Source organism: Peromyscus leucopus, chromosome 2 (genome assembly GCF_004664715.2).
Source record: "Peromyscus leucopus breed LL Stock chromosome 2, UCI_PerLeu_2.1, whole genome shotgun sequence".
NCBI lineage: Eukaryota > Metazoa > Chordata > Mammalia > Rodentia > Cricetidae > Peromyscus > Peromyscus leucopus.
Window position 1 is genome coordinate 130,242,812 of NC_051064.1, and position 25,767 is coordinate 130,268,578.

General features: G+C 48.8%; 3 protein-coding genes across 4 annotated transcripts in view; 2 read left to right on the forward strand and 1 right to left on the reverse strand.

Annotated features, from left to right (window-relative positions):
- Positions 1-22,113, forward strand: part of Bsdc1 (BSD domain containing 1) — a 31,438-nt gene extending 9,325 nt beyond the window's left edge. The window contains exons 4-12 of one of the 2 annotated variants that reach the window (XM_037202959.1): positions 312-479; positions 2,799-2,853; positions 5,025-5,140; positions 5,519-5,587; positions 5,759-5,837; positions 7,408-7,613; positions 7,728-7,878; positions 18,121-18,224; positions 20,708-22,113. In XM_037202959.1, coding sequence (XP_037058854.1) covers positions 312-479; positions 2,799-2,853; positions 5,025-5,140; positions 5,519-5,587; positions 5,759-5,837; positions 7,408-7,613; positions 7,728-7,878; positions 18,121-18,224; positions 20,708-20,740 — 981 coding nt within the window. In that variant the 3' untranslated portion in view covers positions 20,741-22,113. Of the gene's footprint in view, positions 1-311; positions 480-2,798; positions 2,854-5,024; positions 5,141-5,518; positions 5,588-5,758; positions 5,838-7,407; positions 7,879-18,120; positions 18,225-20,707 lie in introns of both variants that reach the window. The other variant, XM_037202958.1, reaches the window with a different exon arrangement.
- Positions 22,114-22,562: 449 nt separating this feature from the next.
- Positions 22,563-24,164, reverse strand: Tssk3 (testis specific serine kinase 3). Its single transcript, XM_028887602.2, has 2 exons — positions 23,842-24,164; positions 22,563-23,293 (listed from the first exon to the last, which is right to left on the reverse strand). Exons 1-2 carry the CDS (start codon positions 23,984-23,986, stop codon positions 22,632-22,634), a joined length of 807 nt encoding a protein of 268 aa, XP_028743435.1. The 5' UTR covers positions 23,987-24,164; the 3' UTR covers positions 22,563-22,631.
- Positions 24,165-24,276: 112 nt separating this feature from the next.
- Positions 24,277-25,334, forward strand: Fam229a (family with sequence similarity 229 member A). The gene is made up of 3 exons (XM_028887604.2): positions 24,277-24,714; positions 24,794-24,940; positions 25,070-25,334. The coding sequence occupies exons 1-3, from the start codon at positions 24,578-24,580 to the stop codon at positions 25,170-25,172; spliced, it is 387 nt and encodes a 128-aa protein (XP_028743437.1). The 5' UTR covers positions 24,277-24,577; the 3' UTR covers positions 25,173-25,334.
- Positions 25,335-25,767: the final 433 nt, after the last annotated feature.

Sequence of the window (25,767 nt, forward strand, 5' to 3'; positions counted from 1 at the left end):
TTCACGTGATTGTGTGGTCCTCATGCTTACACAATACGCACTTCTTCTAACTGAGCCCTCTCCCTGTCCCTACTGCCAAGTTCTGGTCAGCCTAGTGTGCCTTGATGTTTTGATGTCACAGCCAGGTGAAGCTTCAGGCCTACCTTGGCCCTGTTCAACATCCCCAGCTGGGACTAGAGGGCTCTACTTACCTCCTCCAGTCTGAGACGGGAGAAGGATTTAAGCATGTCTTGGATCCTACTGCTTCACCTTCTAAACCTCAGATTGCATTTTGCTCTTAGGACACTGTCTTCCTTTGGTTTTCTCTGCAGACGGAAGGCTCCTCGGGGGCAACAGAAAAAATGAAGAAGGGTTTATCTGACTTCTTAGGGGTGATCTCGGACACCTTTGCCCCCTCGGCAGACAAAACCATCGACTGCGATGTCATCACCCTGATGGGCACACCCTCTGGCACAGCCGAGCCATATGATGGCACCAAGGTAGTCACTGACAGACAGCCTCTGCTAGAAATTCGAAGCTTTATCTACCAGCCTTTTATACAAAAGGAATATGTGTTCAGGCTAAAAATTTAGACAAATTTGTATAATTGGAGAACATCAATAAAAAAGGCCAGTGGTGGTAGTGGCGCACTCCTTTAATCCCAGCACTCAGGAGACAGAGCCAGGCAGTTCTCTCTGAGTTCGAGGCCAGCCTGGTCTACAGAGCGAGTTCCAGGACAGCCAGGACTGTTTCACAGAGAAACCCTGTCTCGAAAAACCTAAATAAATTAAATAATTAAAAAAATTTTCTTGCAAGTGAGTATAAATAGCATAATTTGTTCAATCACTTTCTGGTGTTGTACATTTGGATTCTTTTCAGCTTTCAACCATAGTAAGGATACTGAGAAGAACATCTTTGGGGCATAATTTGTTTCATATTTGGGTTCTTTAAGACTAATTTCCTGGGGGCTGGAGAGATGGCTCAGAGGTTGAGAGCACCGACTGCTCTTCCAGAGGTCCTGAGTTCGATTCCCAGCAACCACATGGTGGCTCACAACCATCTGTAATGAGATTTGGCGCCCTCTTCTGTATAAATACATAAATCTTTTTAAAAAAAAAAAAAGACTAATTTCCTTTAATCCCAGCATTTAGGAGGCAGAGGCAGGCAGATCTCTGTGAGTTCAAGGTCAGCCTGGTCTACAGAGTGAGTTCCAGGACAGCCAGGGATGTTACACAGGGAAACCCTGTCTTGGTGGGGGTAGGGGGCGGAAATAAACGACCGGTCAGAACCCATGAACAGCAACTAGAGCAGCGTGTTAGTGCCTCTGTCTCATGTTTCATGGTCAGTCTCTTGAGTTCAAGGGTCATATCATGGCAGTCAGGTTTTTGTTGCATCTCACCACACTGGATTGCCATTCCAAACTTGCATTACTGGCACTATTTACTAACATGTGCCAGGATTTTGAGATCTTAAATGGTAAGAGTCTAAGTTATCACCAGTGACTCATCATGAAACTCAGTTGCTGAAGTTCCCATGCTGACAGCCCATGCTCTGGATGGGCTGAGGAGGGAGGGCCTTTCTGTTTGTTGGACTTCCTGGGCCCTAGTGGAGCAGAGCTCGACAGTGTTTGGTAGAGTGGTTCTAAGATTTGCTTTTTCTTTTCTCTTCGGTGAGCCGAGCTCTGTTCCCGGCCGTGTTGGCTTTATACATGCTAAGCAAGTGTCCACCACAGCATCACATCCCAGTGCCATTACTATTAATGGGATTGTTATCACCGTCATCCTCACCATCATTATTTGGTTTATTAAGACAGGGTTTCTCCGTGTAGCACTGGCTGTCCTGGAACTCAGTCTTCTTTTTTTTTTTTCTTTTTTGGTTTTTCGAGACAGGGTTTCTCTGTGTAGCTTTGCGCCTTTCCTGGATCTCACTTGGTAGCCCAGGCTGGCCTCGAACAGAGATCCACCTGCCTCTGCCTCCCAAGTGTTGGGATTAAAGGCGTGCGCCACCACCGCCCGGCGGAACTCAGTCTTTAGACCAGGCTGGCCTCGAACTCAAGAGATCTACCTGCCTCTGTCTTTGCTGGGATTAAAAGGGTGCACCACCATGCCTGGTTATTGTTGATGGATTTTTTGTTTTGTTTTGGTTTTTCAAAACAAGGTTTCTCTGTGTAGCCCTGCCTGCCCTGAAACTCATTTTGTAGACCAGTCTGGCCTCATACTCAGAGATCTGCCTGCCTTTGCCTCAAAAGTGCTGGAATTAAAGGCATGTGCTACCACTGCCCAGCATTGTTACTTGATTTTTTTTTAAGTATTTATTTATTTTGAGATATAACCTCACTATATTATATATATATAGTCATGGTTGGCCTGAAACTCAGTATGTAGATCAAGCTGGCCCTAAAATTACAGAGATCAACCTGTCTCTGCTTCTCAAATGCTGGGATTAATAAAGAAGTGTATTACCATGCTCAGCCTTGTTGGATTTTAATTTGGGGATAATTACATTATCTCAGATTTTGCCCTTAAGTTTGGACTTTATTAACGTAATTGTGTTTGACATTTTTAAAATTTCACACATTCCAGAAGTTTTACATTCAATTTTATAACCTGCTTACTGTGTTTTCTTAGTTCTCAGGATTGGAATATTGGAAGAGACTATTTTTCTGAGGGCCTTAGTCTTGGGGACTAGCTGAGTACCACTGTGATCATTAATAAGTGCCCTGTGGATTTGGCAACCAACTAGGGGAAGCTGGATTGTAGCTGATTTGATATTATGCACAGAGCGGTTTTCTCTGCATCTTTCTTCTCTGTTGCTTACAGGCTCGTCTCTACAGTCTTCAGTCAGACCCAGCAACGTACTGCAACGAACCGGATGGTGAGGGGTAGCAGTGGGGGTGAGCTTGCGGGGCAGGTAGATGGAGAAGCTATGGACTGTAGGGTCTCTGTTCTAGATGGCACAGGCCAGACAGCCCTACGTACTGGGGACAGAGTAGGACCTGTGTTACCTTATCATCTATGCAGTAGGTGATTGGTCCCTTTCTTCCCTGAACCTCAAGTATTTTAACCTGAACTCTGTCTCCTGAAGAGGCTCTGCTCTTACAGTCCCTTGTCCTCTCTGTCCAGCTGTCTGCCATCCCTACTGTCCCTCCCACTTTGGGTTCCTGTACATTATGCCCCATGCTAGAAACTAGAGACTGGAAATGAGGTAAGCCTTCAAGCCGCCCATTCCTTCAGAACCAGGCTGCAGAGAGAGCAAATGCAGACAAGGGATGATGCGGGGGTGGTGAGGGGATGGACTCCTTCTGCAGCATGGTGGGCACCCAGCTAGCTTAGCCCATTGAGCCTGGAAGCGGTATTTAGGAGTGGAAGGTTATTCAAGCAAGGGCAGGAAGGAGTGTGTTTAAAAATCCAGAGAGCACAGGGAGCTCGTGCGGCGACAGAGTCCATGAGGAGGTGAAGGTGGTGGCCAGGGAGCTGGCGGGGAGGGCCTTGTGTGTCAGAAGCAGCAGCTGGTGTTTGGTCAGGAAAGACTTTCCTTTAGTCATAGAGGCCTTTGAAAGTCTGCTGACAGGCAGGTACTGTAGCATACTCCTAAAATACCAGCTACCTGGAGGCTGAAGCAGGAGAATTGAAAGATTGGGACTAGGCTGAGCTATATAATGAGTTCAGAGCCAACTTGGGCAATTTAGCAAAACCTTGTACCAAAGTAAAAACAAAAAGACTTAGGATATGTTTGCCTAGCATACACAAGGTGCTAGGTTCAATCTCCAATACCAGAAAAGTTAAAAAGAAAAAAATCGAATCAAAATGATGAGCCCTTTCTCTACAAAATTTTATGTTCAAGGCCAGGCATAGTGGTGCATGCCTTTATTAATCCCATGACTTGGGTGACAGAGGCAGGCAGATCCCTAGGAGTCTGAGGCCAGCATGGTCTATATAGCAAGTTCCAGGCCAGCCAGGGCCATGTAGTGAGACACTGGCCCAAAAAACAAAGTCAAAAACATACATACATACATACATACATACACATACATACATACATACACATACATACATACATACACACATACACACACACATACATACACACACACACATACATACACACACATACATACACACATACATACATACATACTCACATACATACATACTCACATACGCACACACATGTGTATATGTGTGTGTATACAATTGTGGGGATTCTTTGATCTTTGAAGATTTTCTGTGGACCCTAGCTTTAAAAGCTCACATTGTAGAGGACTATTGAAGAGTTTGGAGGCCCAAAGTGATCACGTTTTGCATTTTGTAAAGTAGCCCGTGAGGCTATGTTGTAAAGGATGAGACAAAGATGGGAAAGTGATATTGGGGTGCCCAGGGGTTCCCATGTCAGAGGTGAGAATGGAGAGGAAAGTATGCGAGAAGAGAGCCTAAAGTAGGAGAATCAGGACGGAGGTCAGGAAGGAGCTGGATGTCTTCTGGTTTCTCGCGGTAACCAAGTGGGGACAGACGTGAGCTGGTGTCATGAGGACAGTTGGACCTGGGGCCCAGGGTGGGTTCTGGGTTACAAAGAAAGAGGAGTTGTCAGAAGAGGCCACAGTGATTTAGGGGAGACTCACGAGAAAAAGTGAAGAGAGGAAAAGGAGGAGCCCTGGCAGACCTGGAAAAAAATAAAACAGGAGAGGATGGCAAGGGACCAAAGACGGGGAGGAGGGCAGAGGCTCCTGTCTCATGGCGGAGGCAGGACAGAGACACAGCCCTTGGCTCTGACAGGGAAGCTGTCTCCGTGGCCAGTGCAGAGGGCTGACGTGGTAACGGAGCTAGGAGACCTTGGAGACTGGTCCTTTCTAGAGATCCTGGTTTGGAAGAACCCACCCAACCCTTCACCCTGCCTGACTCTTTCCCTTGGATAAAATGGCTTTGGAAACGACCCCCAAGCTCTCTTTGCTGTTCAAGTCCAGGAAGTCCAGGCTTAAGTGTCTTCTCTAGTCCTAGTGTTCTTTCCCTAGACACAGGGAACTGACCGTCAGTGTCTGTCCCTTTGCAGGCCCCCGGAATTGTTTGACGCCTGGCTTTCCCAGTTCTGCTTGGAGGAGAAGAAGGGGGAGATCTCAGAGCTCCTTGTGGGCAGCCCCTCCATCCGGGCCCTCTACACCAAGATGGTGAGGGCCCTGCCAGCAGGACCTCAGCTGGCTCCAAGCCTGAGGTGTTGGGAAGTGGGAGGGACGTGTAGTGGGAAACCCTGTAGAGCCAGATGGGCCATGTACTGAGCCAAGAAGCTGCCAGGAAGAGGCTGATTTGCCAGGCTTCTGGCAGTCAGAATGGTGAGAAATGGAAAGACCAGCAAAGTCTTATGGCAGTTCTGTTCTCCTTCCTTGGCCAAGCTGGGTGCAGGAGTGGTTTTAATTAAAGTGGGGTGGAAGGGCTTGGACAGTTACTGTAAAGCCACTTCCTGGGTCTGTACTCCAGAGTGGCTGGGAACAGACTAATGAGGACTCTACACATCATTCCCAGGTTTTGCCCCTCATTTCCTCCTCCAGGTTCCAGCGGCTGTGTCCCATTCAGAATTCTGGCACCGGTACTTCTACAAAGTCCACCAACTTGAACAGGTGTGCTGGTCCACCTTGGGAAGACCCCTGACTCAGCCCTGGGGGAAACAGGCTGGAAAGAAGGAGTTGAAGACTGTAGTCTTTTCTGGGGGTGCCAAGGGTTCTAGGGTCAGGATCAGGGCCTGAGAGGAGGGTGCCCTAACCTCCTGGTCATTACTCTCCCACACTCAGGAGCAGGCCCGGAGGGACGCCCTGAAGCAGCGGGCTGACCAAAGCCTTTCTGAGGAGCCTGGCTGGGAAGAGGAAGAAGGTAAGAGGCCTTGAAATGAGATGGGCAGGTGACGAGCTTGTCTGTGGTACTCCAGGAGGCCTGAAAGGACATGGCATCCCTGGAAAAGTAGGAAATGGGTACAATGTATGTACTAAGCAGTCAGCTCTGACAAGGAGCTGTCATACAGGGCTCGTGGGACCTAGAGTTTGGGTACAGAAATGACATGTGCCAGTTGGAACAGACTATCACGTCACACATGTACCTGCTGTTACATAGTTATTGAGGAGCACACTGAAAATCTAGATTCCCTTCCCCCACCCCCTTCTACATAAGACTGTGTAGCTAGAGTTTTCCTGCCTTGCCCACAGTCAGACAAATCTTTGTCACCCGCCATCCCCACCGCTCAGACCCAACCAAGTAAACACAGAGACTTATATTGCATACAAACTGTATGGCTGTGGCAGGCTTCTTACTAACTGTTCTTATAGCTTAATATATATTTCATAAATCTATACTTGCACGTGGCTGGTGCTTACGCGTCTTACATGCTGCTGTCATGGCTCGGCTGCAGTGTCTCTCTGCTACCTTCCTTCCCAGAATCCTTTCTCTCTTTGTCCCTACTTCTGCCTGCGCTGGCATCAGTGTTTTATTATTGACAATCACAGCAATTTGACATACAGACATCACAGCAAGACTGTAGGATTGTGGCTCCAGTGCCTGGTACTTAAGAGGCAGAGGAAGACAGATATCTATGAGTTCAAGGCCAGCCTGGTCTACATAGTGAGTTCTAGGTCAGCCAAGGCTACATAGCAAAACTCTATCTCAAAATAAAATAAAAAATCAGGCCCTCTGAATAGGTGAGACAGTTGATTGGCTTGATCAGTTTGGGAGGCAACTAGGCAGTGGGACCAAGTCCTGTGCTCATTGCATGAGTTGGCTGTTTGAAACCTGGAGCTTATGCAGGGACACTTGGCTCAGTCTGGGAGGAAGGGACTGGACCTCCCTGGACTGAGTCTACCAGGTTGATCGCAGTCCTCGGGGGAGGATTTGCCCTGGAGGAGGTGGGAATGGGGGGTAGGCTGGGGGTTAGGGGAGGGGGTGAGAGGGTGGAGAATAGCGGAACCCGTGACTGATATGTAGAACTGAATGGTATTGTAAAATAAAATAAAATAAAAAAGACAAGACTGTAGATCAGGATGTGTTAAATACTTATACTGTGTGTCCAAACTCCACTAAGAGCTTAATGTGTGTGTGGGTAGCCCTTCGCAGAAGCCAGGGTCCCTCAACAATTAGGTAGCAAGTTGAAAGTAACAAGTACTGGCTTGCATAGGATGGAACAGTCTGGGCTGAACCCAGAGCAGACCCACTTCCAGGCCTTGTCTTTCAATGTCTTCCATTGTCTCGGGCTGTGTTGCTAGCTGTCCAGCTTGGCCTCTAGCTGTCCAGCTTGGCCTCTGGTGAGACTGACTAGCAGGGAATGTGCTGGGGTAGCACTGAGGGACATAGGCTAGTCTTCATTGTAGTAAAAAGGTCAGGATGTGCACATTGCAAGATTGTCTTGGGGCTGACTGGGTTACACTCCCCCTTTTCCCTACCTTTCTCTCTGTAGAGGAGCTTGAAGGCATTGCACCGTCTCCAAAAGAGGCAAAGATTCCAAAAGAGACCAAAACCTCCACATCCCCTGAAGATGGGCCTGGCCCCCAGAGCCCTTGTGAAGAGACTCCAGTGGAGCCCCCTGCAGAGGTGACCCCATCAGAGAGCAGTGAGAGCATCTCCCTTGTGACCCAGATTGCCAACCCTGCTGCTGCACCTGAGGTACCAGTACTGCCCAAGGACCTGTCCCAAAAGCTACTTGAGGCATCTTTGGAGGAACAGAGTCTGGCTGAGGATGAGGGTGAAACAGGACCTCCACCCCCACTTCCCTCCAAGCCTCCCACCCCTGCAGGCCGAGCCAGTGGCCCAGAGCCCAGGCCGCCAGCCAGAGTAGAGACCCTGAGAGAGGAGGTGCCCACAGACTTACGCGTGTTCGAGCTGAACTCAGACAGTGGGAAGTCGACACCCTCCAACAATGGCAAGAAAGGTAGGTCTGGAGGCCTGGGTACAGTGGGCTGTGTGAGCAGGGCAAGCAGGAGCGGCCACCACGTCTGCCAGTGTGTTATAGCTGTGTCCTTGGTCAGGATCCTAGGAGCAGACAGACTTTATTGGTGATAACGGGGAGAGCTGCGTATCTATCAGCTTACTTTATTAGCTGACATTTACATGGCCTTTGAAGGATGCATTTGGAAAATGTTGGGGTCTTTTTGTTTGGCTTGTTTTGACTTTGTGTTTTATTATTATGTTTTATCTGTGTGCGCCATCTACGTGCAGTGGGTCTTTTTTATTTATTTTTTATTTTGTATGGATTGTGTTTTTCCTGCATGTACGTCTGGGTGAGGGTGTTGGGTCATCTGGAACTGGAGTTATAGACAACTATGAGCCGTTACATGGATGATGGGAATTGAACCTGGGTCCTCTGGTGGAGCAGTCAGTGCTCTTAACCACCATACAGTATGTCTTTGTTAGAGTTTCTATTGCTGTGAAGAGACACCATGACCACAACAACTCTCATAAAGGAAACATTTAATGGGGGTAGTTCACTTAGAGTTTCAGAATTCAGTCCATTAGCATCAACGGTGGGAAGCATGGCAGCATGCAGGCAGATGCAGTGCTGGCTACATCTTGACTAGCAGGCCACAGGAAGTTGACTGAGACACTGGGCAGTATCCTGACCATAGGAAACATCAAAGCCCATTCCCACAGTAACACACTTCCTGAACAAGGCCACGCCTACTCCAACAGAACCACACCTCCTCATAGTGCCCCTCCCTGTGAGATTATGGGACCAGTTGTATCCAGCCACCACACAGAGAAGGCACTGGATCTCCCCTGGGACTGAAGTTACAGGCAGTTGTGAGCCACCGTGTAGGTGCTGAGAATCAAACCCAGGTCCTATAAGTAGCCACTGCTCTTAACTTCTGAGCCATGTCTCAAGCTCCTGGCTTTGGCTTTCTGTGACAGGACCTCACTATATAGTTCAGACTAGCCTTAAACTATGTTGCCTAGGCTAGCCTTTAACTCTTGAATCCTTAGCTTCCCAAGTGGTGGAATTACAGGAATGAATCATCACCATGCCCAACATGGTAGGGTTCTTAAAATCAACAAAACTAAGTTAATGGGAGGCCTTGTGCTAAATGTCACATGATTTTGATCCCTTTTCTCAGGTCCATAGTATTATTATTTTTTTATTTTTATTTATTTATTTTGGTTTTTCGAGACAGGGTTTCTCTTCGCAGTTTTGGTGCCTATCCTGGAACTTGCTTTGTAGACCAGACTGGCCTCGAACTCACAGAGATCTGCCTGGCTCTGCTGGGATTAAAGGCGTGTGCCACCACCACCCGGCATCGGGTCCATATTATTATCTTCATTTTACAGATGAGAAAAATGTTGTCTAGAAATGTTGATTAGCTTTTTCAAATTAAGGTGACTGTGAAGTGCAGAGCCTAGCTTCAGACTCGGGTCTGTGTCTGCCTTGAGTCCATGATCATGCCCTTACCATACACTTGGCCCATTTCTAGTCTTTTAACAGTTCAGCTTTGCCCCTATGTGTTGTTCGAAGTCTTCTTCCTCAGGGAGCCCTGAGAAAGTCAGCTTCTCCAAGCTTCATTATGAACCCTGGGGACAAACCGTAGACCCTGGGTGAGCCACCTTCGACAGCAGGGTCCTAGCTGTAACTGTACAGTGGAGTCTTAGCCTGGAGACTCCTCAACTCCAGGAATTCAAGGCAAAGGTCCACCGTCAGCTCTCTGTGTCTCCCAAGATCCTGCTGCAGGTTGTCACCCCTTGACAGACATGCTGCCGTGAAGCTTGCCCCTCAGGTGAGGTCTGGCCTGCAGCGTGATGACAGTTAGCTGCAGGAGCTGGTACGTGGCTCACCATAGCCCCACCCTGCTCCCTGACGGAAACTTCCAGGTTTCCAGTCTCTCTGGAACACAGTGCTTCTGTTAGGCTTTGTTCAGTGAGGTCATCCATTGAGCTCCTGCCTGCTCTTTATGAGACATTGAGGGGGGTGGGGCCACAGGGACAGTCTTTGTGATGAAACCTGAGCAGTATGGGACAGATTGGATACTGGAGGCATTCAGAGAAAGGAGGACTCTCTGAGCGTCAGCAGTGATTCATCAAGGAGACAGAGGTGGAGAGTTGGGGCAGGTGCTTGAGGGGACGTGTTGAAGGGGTGTGACTAAAGCCCCTTCCCATACTTCTCCTGGGTAAGGGAGACACAGAATAGTGGGGAAGTTGGGTCTCTTTGCTTTGGTTTGATTTTTTTTTTTTTTGAGACTGAGTCTCATTGTGTACTCCTGACTGGCCTGGAGCTTACTATATAGTCTAGGCTGTCCTGAAATTTACAGAGATCCATCTGCCTCTTCCTCCCAAGTGGTAGGATTAAAAGTGTGTGCCACCACGCCCAGTCTGAGCGGGTTCTTAAATAGCAATTGAGAACTTAATATCTTAAGCTGGACTCAGCTGCAGAGCAGAGACTGGGGTCTGGGGACAAACTCCAGCTGCGCTCAGAAGCCATGGAACTTTAGAAAAGTTACTGCTCTTCTCTAAGCATCTGCTTTCTCTTCCATAAATGGAAATGGTTTAGATAGCCCTCAATCAGAGGAGCTACTTTGGTAGAGCCCTGCTTTGGGGAAACGGTGGTGGCTATCACAGAATGCTTCTATTGCTGTGGCGAACACCACAACCAAAAGCAGCTCGGTGGGGGAGGTTTTATTTCATCTCTGTGTCCAGGTAACAATCCGTCACTGACTACAGGGCAGGAGCTCAGGGCAGGAACCTGGAGGCAGGAGCTGATGCAGAGGCCACAGAGGAGCGCTGCTGACTGGCCTGCTCAGCCTGCTTTCTTACTTACCCAAGGACCACCTTCCTAGGGTGTCCCCATCCATAGTGGCTAAGCCCTCCCACATCAATCATCAGTCAAGAAAATGTCCACAGAATGGCCAGTGTCAGTGAGGCTGTTACTCCAGTGAGGTTCCCTCTTCCTAGATGACCCTGACCTTAGCTGTATCAAGTTGACCAACCAACCAACAAACCAACCTAACCAACACAGTGATACTGAAAAGTAAGCTTCTCTGAGTGTTTGCTGCCTCTAGACCTGTGCTAAGCACTGGATATGCCTTTCACCCGACTCTCAGAGCCCTCTCACATCTGTGCAGGTCCCTGCTTTTCTCCTGGTAACGTCTACAAAGGTGGAAAGGCGGCTCAGCAGTTAAGAACACTTGCTGTGTACAGATATGTGCAGATAGACAGAAAAGTAATGTAAAAACTAAAAAGCCACTCGGCCCCTGAACTCAGCAGGAAGATCACTTTGAACACTGTGAAATAGTCTGTAGGAATGTGGAAGAGTATGCAGGAGTGGAATGGCCACCCTTTGAGGTTGTGGTCATGGAGAGGTTACTTCTTTTTTTCTTTTGTTTTTCGAGACAGGGTTTCTCTGTGTAGTTTTGGTGCCTGTCCTGGATCTTGCTCTATAGACCAGGCTGTCCTCGAACTCACAGAGATCCCCCTGGCCCTGCTTCTTGAGTGCTGTAATTAAAGGCGTACATCAGCCCAGCTTCTCCCTCCTTTTTTAAAGATTTATTTTAGTCTTGTTTATGCTTGTGTGTATTCAGGTGCTGTGGCACACATACATACATACATACAAGCAAAACATTCATATACATAAAGTATGTGAATAAATGAATAGATAGAATAAATAAATCTTTAAAAAGTAACTAAGGTTTGTGGGGATGGAGAGGTGTCTCAGCAGTTAAGAGTACATACTGCCCTTGCAGAGGATCTGGTTCAGTTCCTAGCACTCACATCTCAGGAAAATTAAGCTGCCTGTAAGCCCAGGGATCTGGTGTCCTCCTCTGGTCTTTGTGAGTAACTGCAACCACACGCATAAACCCACACACAGATACACACAAATACATGATTAAAAATATCTGGCGGGGTGGTGGTAGCCTACACACCTTTAATCCCAGCTCTCAGGAGGCAGAGGCAGGTGGATCTCTGTGAGTTCGAAGCCAGCCTGGCCTACAGAGTGAGTTCTAGGACAGGCTCCAAACCTACACAGAGAAACCTGTGTCAAAAAATCAAACAAACAAACATATATAAATAAATAAATATCTGTAGGGCAGGCATAGTAGCGCATTATTTTAATCCCAGCACTCAGGAGCAAAAGCAGGCAGATCTCTGTGAGTTCCAGGCCAGGCTGGTCTCCAGAACAAGCTCTAGGACAGCCAAGACTACACAGAGAAACCCTGTCTTGAAGGAAAAAAAAAGTAATAAAATAATAACTTTGAAAAATTAAAATTATGACCCTGATTACTCAAAAGTTATCCTCTGGCCTACACACATATACGTACACATACTTACAAAGAATTACAGTTCCGTTTGGGAATGGGCTGCAAAGCAGGTGATAAGAAAAGTAATAATTGGAGGCTGTACAGAGTTGACATTATTTAGAAAATAATACTAATGGTCTTGACTGTTCTGCTGTACACACTTCCACACACAGCCTGGAGATATGATACCCCCTAAGACGCTTGTGAGGGGAAGCCAGGGTCTGGTACTAGACTAGAACAATGGACCATAGTATGGAGAGGGGGAAAGGTTCTGTGTGGGGTGGTACTAGAAATTGAACCCAGGACTTCACAAATGCTAGATACTGTTGTTGGTTTTGTTTTTTTTTTTTTAAGATTTATTTATTTTATATATGTAAGTGCTCTATCTGCATGTACAAATTTATGCCAGAAGAGGGCATCAGATCTCATTACAGTTGGCTGTGACCCACCATGTGGGTGCTGGGAATTGAACTCAGGACCTCTGGAAGAGCAGCCAATACTCTTAACCTCTGAGCCATCTCTCCAGACCTGTAGATACTATTTTTGAGACATGGTCTCATCCAGGTTAGCCTCAAATTTGCCAAATAGCTGAGGATAACCTTGAATGTCTGGTCCCTCTGCTTCTACCTGCTTCCCAAATGCTGGGATTACAGGTATGTGACCAGTTTACACAGTGCTGGAGGCCAACCGTGCACACTAGGCAAGCATTGAATTGACTGAGCTGGGTCCCCACTCCTCTCAAGTCAGGTAGTGGTGATGCAACCCCCTTAATCCCAGCAGAATGAGTTCTGGGACAGCCAGGGCTACACAGAAAAACCCTGTCTCAAAAAGAAAATGAAGAGCAAAAAAGAGGGTCTCATATAGCCCAGGCTGGCCTTTAACTTTTTAAGATTTTGGGTTTTTGTTTTTATTTTTGTTTTTCAAAATAGGGTTTCTTTGGGTAGCCCTGGCTGTCCTGGAACTCACTCTGTATAGAAGAGACTGGCCTCCCAAGTTCTGGGATTAAAGGCATGTGCTACCACCCCAGCCTTATGATTTTTGTAAATTTTTTTTTTAGATTTATTTATATTTTATGTGTGTGTTTGCCTGCAAGTATGTCTTGTGTACCACATCTATGCCTGATGCCTGCAGAGGCCAGAATAGTGCTCTTAACTGCTGAGCCCTTGGTTTATTATTATTATTATTATTATTATTATTATTATTATTATATTTTTGATTGTGTGTGTGTGTATGTCCATGAATGCAGGTAGCTGTAGAGGCCAGAAGAGGGTGTCAGATCCTCTAGAGCCCTATGACATGAGTACTAGGAAATTAACTGAGGTCCTCAGCAAAAGCAGTATGCATCCTTAATTGCTCAGCCATCTCTACAGCCTGAGCCTTGCTTGAACTCTTTCTTGGTCCTCATGCCTCTGCCTCTCAAGTGCTAGGACTGCAAGTGTGTGTCAGCACACTTACATGAATGTATCTTGTTCTTATTCACCCCTCTCCTCAGCCAGAAGAACATCTTAAAAGGTGACGTCATATGCCACTGTGCTGCATAGTGGGCCTGTCTCCAAACCCCCGGTCTGGGCATGGGGGTTGTATTTGATGGGCCGGGGGAACGGACAAAAAGAGTGGACACTTGGGTACTGATTCCTGTTCCCTCTTCCACCCGTAGCACACCCCGGGGTGACTGGAGGCTGGGTCTGTGCGCTGCAGCCGAGATGCTCCAATGGCGCTGGTCTTCAGCTCCTCTGCAGAGCAGGGAAGGGAAGCTGGGATGAATGTATGGCCTATAGCCCTGGGTTAAAGGCCTGCTTCACCATTACCTGTGAGGCCTGTTTTTAATCTCCCTTTATCTGAGGAAGTAGAAAAGCTATTACACAAAAAATTACACTGTGGGTGATAGTGCTTTCGGGTTAGTAATTACCTGAAAACACAGAACAGAGCAGACTCCATCGTGAAGTCTCAGTGTTCTTAAACAGCTCTGTCACTCGCCCCTTGTGTGACAGGACAGGAAAGTGGTTCCCATCTGTGCTATGAGAGTCCTCCTTCTGTCATGTGTAAATCAGGAAGCTGTGAGATGCCCTGAGTCTCAGTTGATGCATTTGCATCCTGGAAGGCTCTGCCCTAACATTTAAGCCTGAAGAGAATTTCAAGTTTGAGAGATCAAGGGAAGCCATCGTGGCCACAGCCACACGAGGAGCTGGCCAGGAATGTGTCTTTTGACCCACAGGAAGCCACACTGACAGATAAGCAGATGCGTGTCCCGAAGGCACAGCACAAGGAGACTTTCGATCCAGGATCAGAACTCGAGTCTTGGCTGTAGGTCTGCTCTGACTTGCTTGCTGTGGACCGCATGTAAAATGACTTAACTCTGAGATAAGACCTTTGAAGGAAATATGCCCCTGCCTCTCCATTGTTAAATATCTGCCACACTCGCCATGTCATTGGCACTTGACACTCATACCTCTAATGCATATGCCCTTGCTTCTCCAACAACAAGCTCATTTCTTTATAGAATTAACCCGGATGTCTAACACAGAACCTTGGACCACACTGGTCTGCTGAGTCCAAACGCAGGGCAGGAGGAATGTGTGTTCTAGTAAGCTCCTCCAGTGGTCCTTGCGAAGAGGGTGGTTTGCCCTTGTTACAGTTAAGAACGGATGTCATGTATCCTAGGCTAGCTTTGAACTCCATAAGTAGTTGAAGATGAACAAGAACAGCTGAGCCTCCCTCCTGTCTCTGTCTCCCAAGTGCTGAGATAACAGGGTATGCCACCACACCTGGGTTTTGTTTGTTTCTTTGTTTTCAGTGCTGGGGATTGAACCTAGGGCTTTGTACATGCTAAGGGCTTTACCAACTGAGCTACTTCCCAGACCTTTTTCTAGTGTAATTTGAATAATTTGCAGCTCAGCATAATCTTTCCACTACTACACGGTAGGTATAGTGATCGCCCGGGTCTGCCGAGCTCCAGAGACCTTATAACCACACTGCTCTGATGGGGAAGAGCAGAGCAGGAAAGGCCTGTGTGCAGAGTGTGCAGCAGGACAGCTGTCTTGCAGTACATGTCTTACTGATAATTTGGACACACATGCTTTCAGTATTGCCTAGAAGAAATACTGCCCAAGTATGTTTAAAGCTGTCGTTGTACTGTGTCAGAATCCCGCGAAGCAGCAAGTGGTAAACTTTGTCTGAGCTCAGACAAGGTTTCAGCCCTCTGCTGCAACTGTTGAACTCTGCTGTTACCACACAGCATCCACAGACAGCATGTAAACAAGGGACGGGGATGTGTTCCATTTTTTTTTATTATTATTATTTTTTGTTTTTTGAGACAAGATTTCTCTGTGTAGCCCTGGCTCCCTGGAACTCGCTTTATAGACCAGATTGGCCTTGAACTCTGAGATCCATCTGCCTCTGCCTCCTGAATGTTGGGATTAAAGGCATGAGCCACTACCACCTGCCCAAAAAAATTTTTGAAGACTTTTAAATTTTTTTATTTAGATACAGAGTCTCTGTCTCAAAATACCAAAAAAGGATTGTGCCACATAGATTTTATATGTATGAGTGTTTACCTGAGTGTGTATTAGTGTTCCACATGTATGTCTACTGCCCTGAGGTCAGAAGAGGATGCTGGATCCCCTGGAACTGGAGTTATGGAAGGTTGTGAACTGCTGTGTGGGTGCTGGGAATAGAATCAGGTCCTCTACAAGAATAGCAAGTGCTTTTAACCACTGAGTTCTCTCCAGCCGCGCGCATGTGCGCGTATACCTGTGAGCAAGCTTGGGGTGAGAGAACAATTTGTGAGTTGGTTCTCTCCTTCCCATCATGTGGGTTTTGGGGATTGAACTCAGGTTGTTAGACTGGATAGTAAGCATCCACTGAGCCATTCTGCAGGCCCCTGTGTTCCATAGAAACAGTGGATTGACTTTGATCCATGGGCAATACTTGTCTAACTGCTGACTTAGATAAAAGCCCTATGAATATTAGGTATCAACTTGATGTTCTAGGCAACAGGGAGTGTAGAAAGAAAAAAAATACAAATATTCCTGTCCTCTTGAAGCTTGTGTTTATACCCTTTATTATTGGATAATAAACATAGTTAGCCTGAGTATATGTTAGAAAGTAAATGCAGTGGGGGAAAAAGAACAGAGTGAAGTGAAAAGGTTGGACTTAAGGTTTGCCCAGCTTGTGGGAAGCCTTGGGTTTGATCCTCAGCACTGCATATACCAAGCCCAGTGGCTCACACTGTAATCTCATCACTTAGAAAGTAGAGGAATGAGGGTCTTCAGCTACGTAGTGAGCCTTGAGGCTAGTCTGGAACACTTGAGACCCTGTCTCAAAAAATTAGAAATAGGTCTGGGGGAAGGCGGGCTGCTGGTGGTGGTGGCGGCGGCAGTGTACACCTTTAATCCCAGCGCTCAGGAGACAGGGGCAGACAGATCTCTGAGTTTGAGGACAGCCAGGGCTACACAGAGAAACCCTGTCTCGGAAACAAAAAATAAAAAATTATGAATAGGATAAAATAGATTTGTCAGCTAGATGGTGGTTCGAGGCTTATAATCTCAGCACTTGAGAGGCTGAGGCAGAAGGATTATGAGTTTGCAGCCAGCCTGGGTTACATAGTAAGACCTGTTTCAAAAAAATAAGCCAGACATGATGACTCATGCTTCTAGTCCCAGCACTGTGAAGAGGTAGGATACTCTGCACATGTACAATGTATTTGAATCATATTCACCGCCCATTACCTCCATGAGTTAAATTAGGATTACTTACCAGAGCCTAGATAAGGAGCTATTTACAGGATCATGGGCAATTTACCAGTACTACACCACTAGAGGAATTGTCTCTCTCTCTCCCCAGCAACTGTTCACTGCTGTAGATCCCCAGGGAGGGAGGGTGGCTCGGGAACCCTTCCTTCTAGCAGTTGTTAAATTCCTATAAATCCAGGGAGGGGTTGGGCTTGCTGACATGTGCTTTTAATCCCAGCACTCAAGGGTCAGAGGCAAATGGATCTCTGTGAGTTTGAGGCCAGCCTGGTCTATATAGCAAATTCTAAGCCAACCAGGGCTATATAGTTGACCCTGCCTCAAAAAAAAAAAAAAAAAAAAAGACAAGTTCTCATGTACACCAGGTTGGCCTGGAAAAAAAAATCTGTGTAGTCAAAGCTGACCTTGACTCCTGATTCTCCTGCCTCTGCCTCCCAAGTGCTAGAGAGCCCAGCATATGCCACCACAGCTGGTTTTCTGCAGTCCTGGGGACAGAACCCATGGCTTTGTGCATATAGGCAAACACTGAGCGATATCCCAGCCCTGAGTGTGTAAGAGTGTGTGTGTATGTTACTAGGGATCTAACTAGATCTTGGTTGTATTGTGTAAGTATGTTACTACTGGGTTATATCCCTTACAAATCTAAATGTTTTGTTGCTTCCAGGATTTTTCCTTAGATTTCTGTAAGATCATTGAGCCCAGTTAAAAGTGATTATAAAGATGTATCAGCCAGGCATGGTGGCACCTGCCTTTAATCCCAGCACTTGGGAGGCAGAGGCAGGTGGATCTCTGTGAGTTTGAGGCCAGCCTGGTCTACAGAGTGAGATCCAGGACAGTTAGGACTACACAGAGAAACCCTGTCTAGGGAGAAGAAAAAAAAGAAAAGATGTTGTATCATGTCATCTCCTTTAACGATTGCACACGCCTATAATCCCAGCAATTGGGAGGCAGAGGCAGGTGAATCCAGAGCTGTTACATAGAGAAACCCTGTCTTGAGGAGGAAAAAAAAATTGCACACACACACACACACACACACACACACACACACACACACACACGAGCGAGCGAACAAGCGTGCCTACTAACCGTCTTTAGACACTCCCTCCTCGTCACGCGCTGCTTACAGCATGTGGCTTGTGATTCCAGGCTCAAGCACGGACATCAGTGAGGACTGGGAGAAGGACTTTGACTTGGACATGACAGAAGAAGAAGTGCAGATCGCACTCTCCAAAGTGGATGCCTCTGGTGAGGTAAGTAGGTCTGGTCCACTAGGGCAGGCTAGTCCAATGATATCAGGATAGAAGTCCTTTCCCAATAAACCTTGCTAGCCTGATGTGACTCCCTACATCCTGCTGAGCTAATGCCTGCAGGAAGGGATGCTGCTGCTCAGTCCTAGACTGGATTCATGAGTGAGTTCTTTTTTTTTGGGGGGGGTGTTTTTTGTTTGTTTGTTTTTGTTTTTTCAGACAGGGTTTCTCTGTGTAGCTTTGCGCCTTTCCTGGATCTCACTCTGTAGACCAAGCTGGCCTTGAACTCACAGAGATCCGCCTGCCTCTGCCTCCCGGGTGCTGGGATTAAAAGCGTGCACCCGCCGCCACCACCACCCGGCATGAGTGAGTTCTTAACCTTAGGTCTGCATCACAGTAACCAAAGGAACAAGAAAGAAACAGATGCTGAGCAGGGCATGGTGACACTCTCCCAGTGGAAACCCAGTGCCCAGGAAGACATAGAGATTACTGCCTCAAGTACACAGCAAATTCAGGCTGACCTGGGCCTAGATTAGAGAGAGAGAGATGCTGAAGCCTGCCCCTGGCCTTGTGACTTATGAGACCTTAGCAGGTTCCTAGCCTTGGAGACAGAAGGTCTTTGATTGAGACCAAGTCATTTGCCCTCTGTCCTCCTGAAATAAAAGACTAAAAGTAGCCAGCTCAAAAGCTTTAGCAGGGTAAACCATGTAAACGCTGTTACATGTGGTATCTGTCATATGATGGCGTCCAGTGGACATTAATGACAAACACCACAAACCCCATTCCTGCTAGTAAGTTTACATGGGCCTTTTATAGTTTTCATTCTTTGCTGCCTCCCAAATCAAGAGCTGGTCCAATTTCGGCTGGAAATGAAGGCGCACATCACCTTTAATCCCAGCACTCAGGAGACAGAGGCAGACAGATACTCAAAGCCTGGTCTACATACCGAGTTCTAGAACAATTAGGGCTGCACAAGTGATTCTGTCTCAAAACAAAAGAAAAAGCCAGGTGGTGGTGCATGCCTTTAATCCCAACACTCGGGAGGCAGAGCCAGGTGGATCTCTGTGAGTTCGAGGCCAGCCTGGACTACCAAGTGAGTTCCAGGAAAGATGCAAAGCTACACTGAGAAACCCTGTCTCGAAAAAACAAAGAAAAAAGAAGTGTAGAGAATTAGTGAGACACAGGATCTGAGTCCCAGTCTCTGTGTGTGTTTCCTTCTCTCCTTTCTCTCTCTCCCCTCTTCTTCCTTTCTTTCCTTTTCCCCCCCTATGGTGTGTGTGTGTGGGGGGGGGGTTTATCACTGACTCACTATATCCCAGGTTGGCCATGAATTTGCATCAGTCCTCTTGCCTTAGCCTTCTGAGTTCTGGGATTGTGGGCATGAACCACCAGGCTCAATGACAAGGACCTGGTTCTTCATATTGAAAAGCTAGGGAATTAATGACCTATTCAAGACTGTTTTGTACCTGTGACCCCACTATTACAGAAGACCCCATGTCCTGTTATGCCTTAAGGATTTGCTAGCTTATGTCTTTTAGCTCTCATGAAAACCTGATAGGTGGGAGTGGGAGAGATAGCTCAGAGGTTAAGAGCAGCAGCTGCTCTTCCAGAGGTCCTGAGTTCAATTCCCAGCACCCACATGGTGGCTCACAACCATCTATAATAAGATCTGGTGCCCTCTTCTCTCTGATACCCTCTTTTGTCATGCAGGCGTATATGCAAATAGAGCACTCATATACATAAAATGCATGAATAAATAAAAATTTTTAAAAATAAATAAATAAAAGCTGATATGCTTGGTTGGGAATGTGGCTCTGTGCTGTGACTCGCCAAAGCATTCGGGAGGTCCTGAGTTTGATCTCCAGCTCTGAGAGAGCTTAAGCAAACATACAACAAAACCTAACAGGCAGTATACCTGAGCAGGCCGCCTCAATCCCACTGCAGCAGGAGTCAGCTGAGAGCAGGCCAAGAGTGACAAGAGGAAGACTTGATCTGGAGGTGAGGGTGCAGAAAGGCCTTGTGCAAAGAGAACATAGATCCAGCAGGAGTGGGAGGAAAGAGTCCATTTGACCTGTGACAGGTGGCTCCAAGTGGAGACTCCCTAAAGCTTGCCTGACTCCTTTAAAGTTGACAAGATGAGAGAAAAGTTTTAGCTCTATCAGCAGTGCAGCCCTGCTACCCTGTTGGTAGTCACAGTGATGCTCTCAGTGCTTGGCTTTTAGGACGCATGGCCTTTGTCTGCTCAGCAGAAGCACATGCTCCTCAGGCAGGCCACCATGCGGAGCTGGGTTTAGCTGGTGGAAGTGTAGTCTGAAGCAGTGAGAGCCGCAAGGCCCTCCTTCAGGCAGTGTGTTCCCCGGTGGAATCCCTAAATTCCATGTGGGGATGGGCCCTGTCCAGTGGTCGCCATGCTCAGCTCGGGAGGTGGGCTCTGGGCTTGACTCGGGATAAGTGCGTTTGTGCTGACTCTCTCTTCGTCTTTGCAGCTGGAAGATGCAGAGTGGGAGGACTGGGAATGAGGGGAGCCAGAGCAAGCAGCTCCCCCACCCACGGCACATCCCACCTCCCTCGCTTGCTAATCTCAGCCAGCCTTGGAAGACACTGAGAATGTCCCCCCCACAGAGGGCCTCTGCCATCTAGACGTTGGTGCAGATTCTGGTGGCTCCCTGCTGGCCCTCTGCTCTCACACCTTGGAAGAGCCTTTCTAAATACAAATCCAGAAGTCTGACATGTGCCAGCCTTAGGAGGACCCATACATCACGTCACCTGCATTTCTCTGCTCTTCTAGGACTCCTGCTGGGAAACCTCCTGGGGTAGCTGTCTCCTGCAGACAGGAGCTGAAGCCCAGGTCTCTGAGGAGGCCAAGATAATGCACTCTACCCTGTAAGCTAGTCAGCTCACAAGGAAGGCTCTGCCACCTGCCCTTGCCTGCACAGGGACAGTGAACAGCATTTGGTTCCTGTCCAATGAGTAAGAGGCAATCATCTCTGGGAAATTTGCCTCTCTCTGGAATCTCCCTCCCAAGCGTTTCCACTTCTGGAAAGGTCCTATGGGTTCAGAAGCTAAGACCAAACCTTGACTCTCCTTGAGCACACACCGGGGTATCCCTCCATCTTCCCAGGGCGTTTTCATGTCAGATGCACCCAAGTCCTTAGCCCAGCCGTGCCACTGCGAGAGTCTGCTCTTGTGTTTCTTTCCCTCCCCAAGAAGCGGGGAGCCCTGTCAGCCCCTCTGTGTGTCGCCTGGTTGGCTCTCTCTCGGAGCAGCTGCTACCTTGACTCCCATAGCTTAGGACACAGCTAGCCCGGAGCTGTACGAAGTAGCGGAAGCAAGTACTCACAGTCCATCAGGCCAGCTTCTCCTCGGCCCTCTGCTCCTGAAGGGATGGGCTGGGGTGAGCACCCTGAGACTCGGCTGTCTCCTGCAGGGGTCCTCCTTCCTGAAGCCAGTCACTGGGGCTCAGTGAGGGCCACAGAGAGACCCGGTGCTTCACAGATGCCACTCTGCTGATTCTGTGTGCTGGTGCAGCCACCAGCTGCTTATTTAAAGGGATCTTGTCAAGGCCTTGTGAATGGTGGGCATTTCAAACGGGGTAGGATGGAGAGAATACTAAATTTTTTTTTTTTTTTTTTTGATGGGATGGGATTTTTCTCTTTGTAATTAGTTTAATTAACCTTTTGGTTGTTTGTGCAATATTATATATTTTAAATTATAATGCATCTCCCCAGAGTATTTTGTAGCTGGGAAAAGAAAAAAAAAAAAAAAAACAAGAAAAAAGAAAAATTCTAACAGCTGTTAGTTTTGTAATTAAAAAAGGAACAAAAAAAAAAAGTTTGTCCTGAACCTTTTACAGATTTGCCATAACAGCATTAAAGTGATTGAACAGAAGCCAGAAGTGTCTGGGGATGGTTCTGTCCCCCATGGCAGCCATACTGGAGTCTTGGAAAGGCTCCTACAGCTGCAAGTGTGACTTCTTGCCTGGAGCATGGCTGGGGTGTGTAGCTGGGGTCCTGAGCTGAGGCCTCTGGTCTGAGAAAGGGAGCAGTCCAGCCAGCCTCTCACCACGCCATGGAGGCAGGAGGCCAGTCTGCAGCCCAAATGCTTTTGCTTTTATTTGGAAAGCAGGTTGTAGCACCTGTGGTTCTGGCGGGTCATGTTCCTCCTCTCTTCTCCTTGCCCATGATGATTTGAGAACCATTAATAAAAGAGAAATATAAGGCCCTTAGTTCTAGGAAGAAAGGAAAAGCTCTCCTAGTAAGGGGCCCGTGGGGCCGGCCACCTTGGGGATGTAGAAGCAAGCTATGGATAAAGGGAACTTAAAGTGTAAAATATATATCACCATTTTAGAAGCGGGTTTTTGGGTTTGCTTTCTCCCCCTACTTTATTGGGGAGGACTTGCCATTGCTTTTATCAAGTGCTTGCTAGCCATGGGTGCCAACTAACTTCTTCGATTGAAGGCCGGAGTATCATATCTGGTTCCAGGAGCCGCTTCAGCAGGTCCTGGCATTCGGTTGAGATGCCCAGATGAGTGGGGAAGGACACCCCCTTCTGTTGCTGCCACAGCATCTTGGGGATATCTGTGTCATCAAAAGGTAGACTTGCACAAAGCATCACATACAGGACCACACCCATGCTCCAGACATCACCTTTCTTGCTATCGTGGGGTATGCCCTGCAGCACCTCGGGAGCGGCGTAGGCTGTGCTGCCACAGAAGGTCTGGCTCAGCTCCCTGCGTGACTTGGGCAGCACCTTGGCAAAGCCAAAGTCGGTCAGCTTTAGGCTGAAGCCCTGCAACAAGGCGTTCTCACACTTCAGGTCTCGGTGGGCCACGCCACAGCCATGGCAGTAGCGAATAGCCTCAACCATCTGGCGGAAGAGGGCCTTGGCCCGGCTCTCGGGAAGTGGCCCTCCGTTCAGCACACAGTCAAAGACATCCCCGCCCTCAGCCAGTTCCATCACCAGGTAGATCTTTCCATCCGCCGACTCCAGCATCTCATACACCCGGATGATGTTTTTGTGGTCCAGGGTACGGACAATCTGGAGCTCTCGAGGCAGGAATCTCTGGATAAACTCTGAGGGGGAAAGCAGGGAGGCAAAATGGGCTATCAAAGTAGAAGGGCCTAATTCCTCCCTCCTGACTCTTGTTTTCCGGCTCCCTGACACCCACCACGTCTGTGTTCCTCCTTGACTCCCTGAATAGTCGAGGATGTTCTAGCAGCAAGTATTCCCTTTTATTACTTCATGGTTAGCTCATCCTTGGAACCTCGTCCCTGCAGCCTGTGAGACCACAGGTAAGGGGGTGCCTGGGGACTTCAGATAATGCTGTTGAATCCCAGGATCCTTCCAGGAGCCCTGTCTACCTGTCCCTTCCCCACCTCTCGGCTCCAGTTGTCATCTCCTAGCTAACACCTCCTGGGACAGGAAAAACTGAGGCCCTTTGCCCTGTGCTTTGTGGATGTGGAAAGATGCAACGATCCTGGGTTCCCCACACCCCTCTATTACAGACCTGAAGCAGTAACCTGGCTTGCTTTCTGTCATTCTAAAAAGGAAGGAGAACTGTTCTGAGAAGAGCACCTCCCCCCGCGTTGGCTAGCCCACCCCCCAAAGGGCCCCAGCTCACCTTCTGGCCCTCCTATCTTGTCTATAATTTTAATTGCCACTTTTCTTTGATGTTTTTTGGAAAATGCTTCTTTGACTTTTGAGTAGGTCCCTTCCCCAATGGTCTTGCCCAGCTGGTACCCATTGGAGAGTAGAAAGTCCTCCATGCTGTGTAGCGCCTCCTTCTTGTCACCCTCTCAGCTCATGCTGCCTCCGTGAGGCAGCGCTACTCCACCATCGCCCTTGGCCTGCTTCTTTTCCCCCCAAGGACTTCATCCACAGCTGCCTCCAGGGCTAGAACATTCTCCGTCTGGACACAGCCACAGGTGGTGGGGAGGGAGAGGACCAGACATTTTTAAACTCCTGCCCAATTGTGATGTAAATGCTGTGTGACCCTCAGACAACATGGGCAGTGTCCCTGCTGGCCCTCACCGCCACCAGCAAACCCAGCCCGAGTTAAGTCATTCATGAGGGAGGCACCGAGTGGGAACAGTGCCGGAGAAGCGGCCCGGCTGGCTGTGTAGGCCAGGGATGCAGGGCTTCTCCGTGTGGGCTCTGCTTCCACACAGGTCACCCTCATCTCCGAAGTCTCCATCGAGGTGTTGAGGGATAGTGCGAACGGGTCACCAAGGTGCGGTCGCCAGAAGCCTCTGGCTTCAGGCCCGGGCCCTCACTAAATGCCCGAATGGCCCGGACCGGCCTAGAATTCCATCGAGGAACAGGCTGTGTGAGGTCAGCACGCAGAGATCGGGGTCACAATGCAGCCCTTCCCTTCGACGCTGGGACCCGGGCACGCAGCAGACACCTGCCAGGCTCCGCCTGGACCGGAGCGTCCTCCCGCGGCCAGGGCTCGGGCAGTTGCTTCCAGCCTGGGACTGGCCTCGGTCTCCGGCAGGTAAGCCACGACACAAGAGGAGGCACGGGCAGGGAGCGCCCAGGGCCCCGGAGTCGCCTGACTGCCACTCCCCGCGCAGAGTGCCCCGGGGCCTGGAGATGAGTGCCCAGGAGACCCCACAGGGTCGAAGATTCCCCATTGAGGCCGGAGACTCCCCTGGCCTTGCCTCCGCCCCCGAGTCCCAGGACAGCCCGGAGCCTGTAGCTACGGATCATAACCCGGTCAGGTGAGGCCGATGCCCTGCCCCTCGGCCCCGCCCCATGCCATCCCCAGGGCCCCACCCTAGAGGACCCCAGGCGCACCCCCAGGGCGTGCCCCAACACTATGCGCCCCTGTCGCCTGCCGCTTTCGCCAGGCCGCTCCGACGCTGCCCGGGCTGCCACTGTCTGACGCTGCTGCACGTGCCCATCGACGTCTACCTGGCCATGGGCGGGAGCCCCCGGGCCCGTGCCACCTGAGTGCGCCTGCGCACGGCAGCTCCGCAGGAGCCGGGCAGGACGAGGCCAGCCGCGGGCCACCACGCTGAGGTCGCACGCGCCGAGCACGAGACAATGATGCACATTTTAAAATAAAAGAATGATGCACATTTTAATAAAGCACAGCATAAACTGTTCTTTCCACTCCGGGCTGGCCGTGTATGTGTATCCGTCGGATCGGGCCCACTGGCTGCTCTGCCCTAGCCAGTGCCACCCGACTATCCCTTGGGCTGCCTCCTCCCTCACACCCGCCCTCGACCCACCTCCAGTTCCCAGCCACGCCTGCCTCTAGGGGAGTGGTTCTCAACCTGTGGGTCTCGACCCTTCAGGGGTCGAATGACCTTTTCACAGGGGGTCGTTTAAGACCATAGGAAAACACAGAGACTTACATTGCAATTCATAGCAGTAGCAAAATTACAGTTAATGAGGTAGCAACGAAAATAATAGTATGGTTGGGGTCACCACACCATGAGGAACTGTATTAAAGGGTCGAAGCCTTAGGAAGGTTGAGAACCACTGGTCTAGGGGCTTGTCACCCCTCCCCTGTCCTGGGTCCGCCAGCGAATCATCCCTCTGT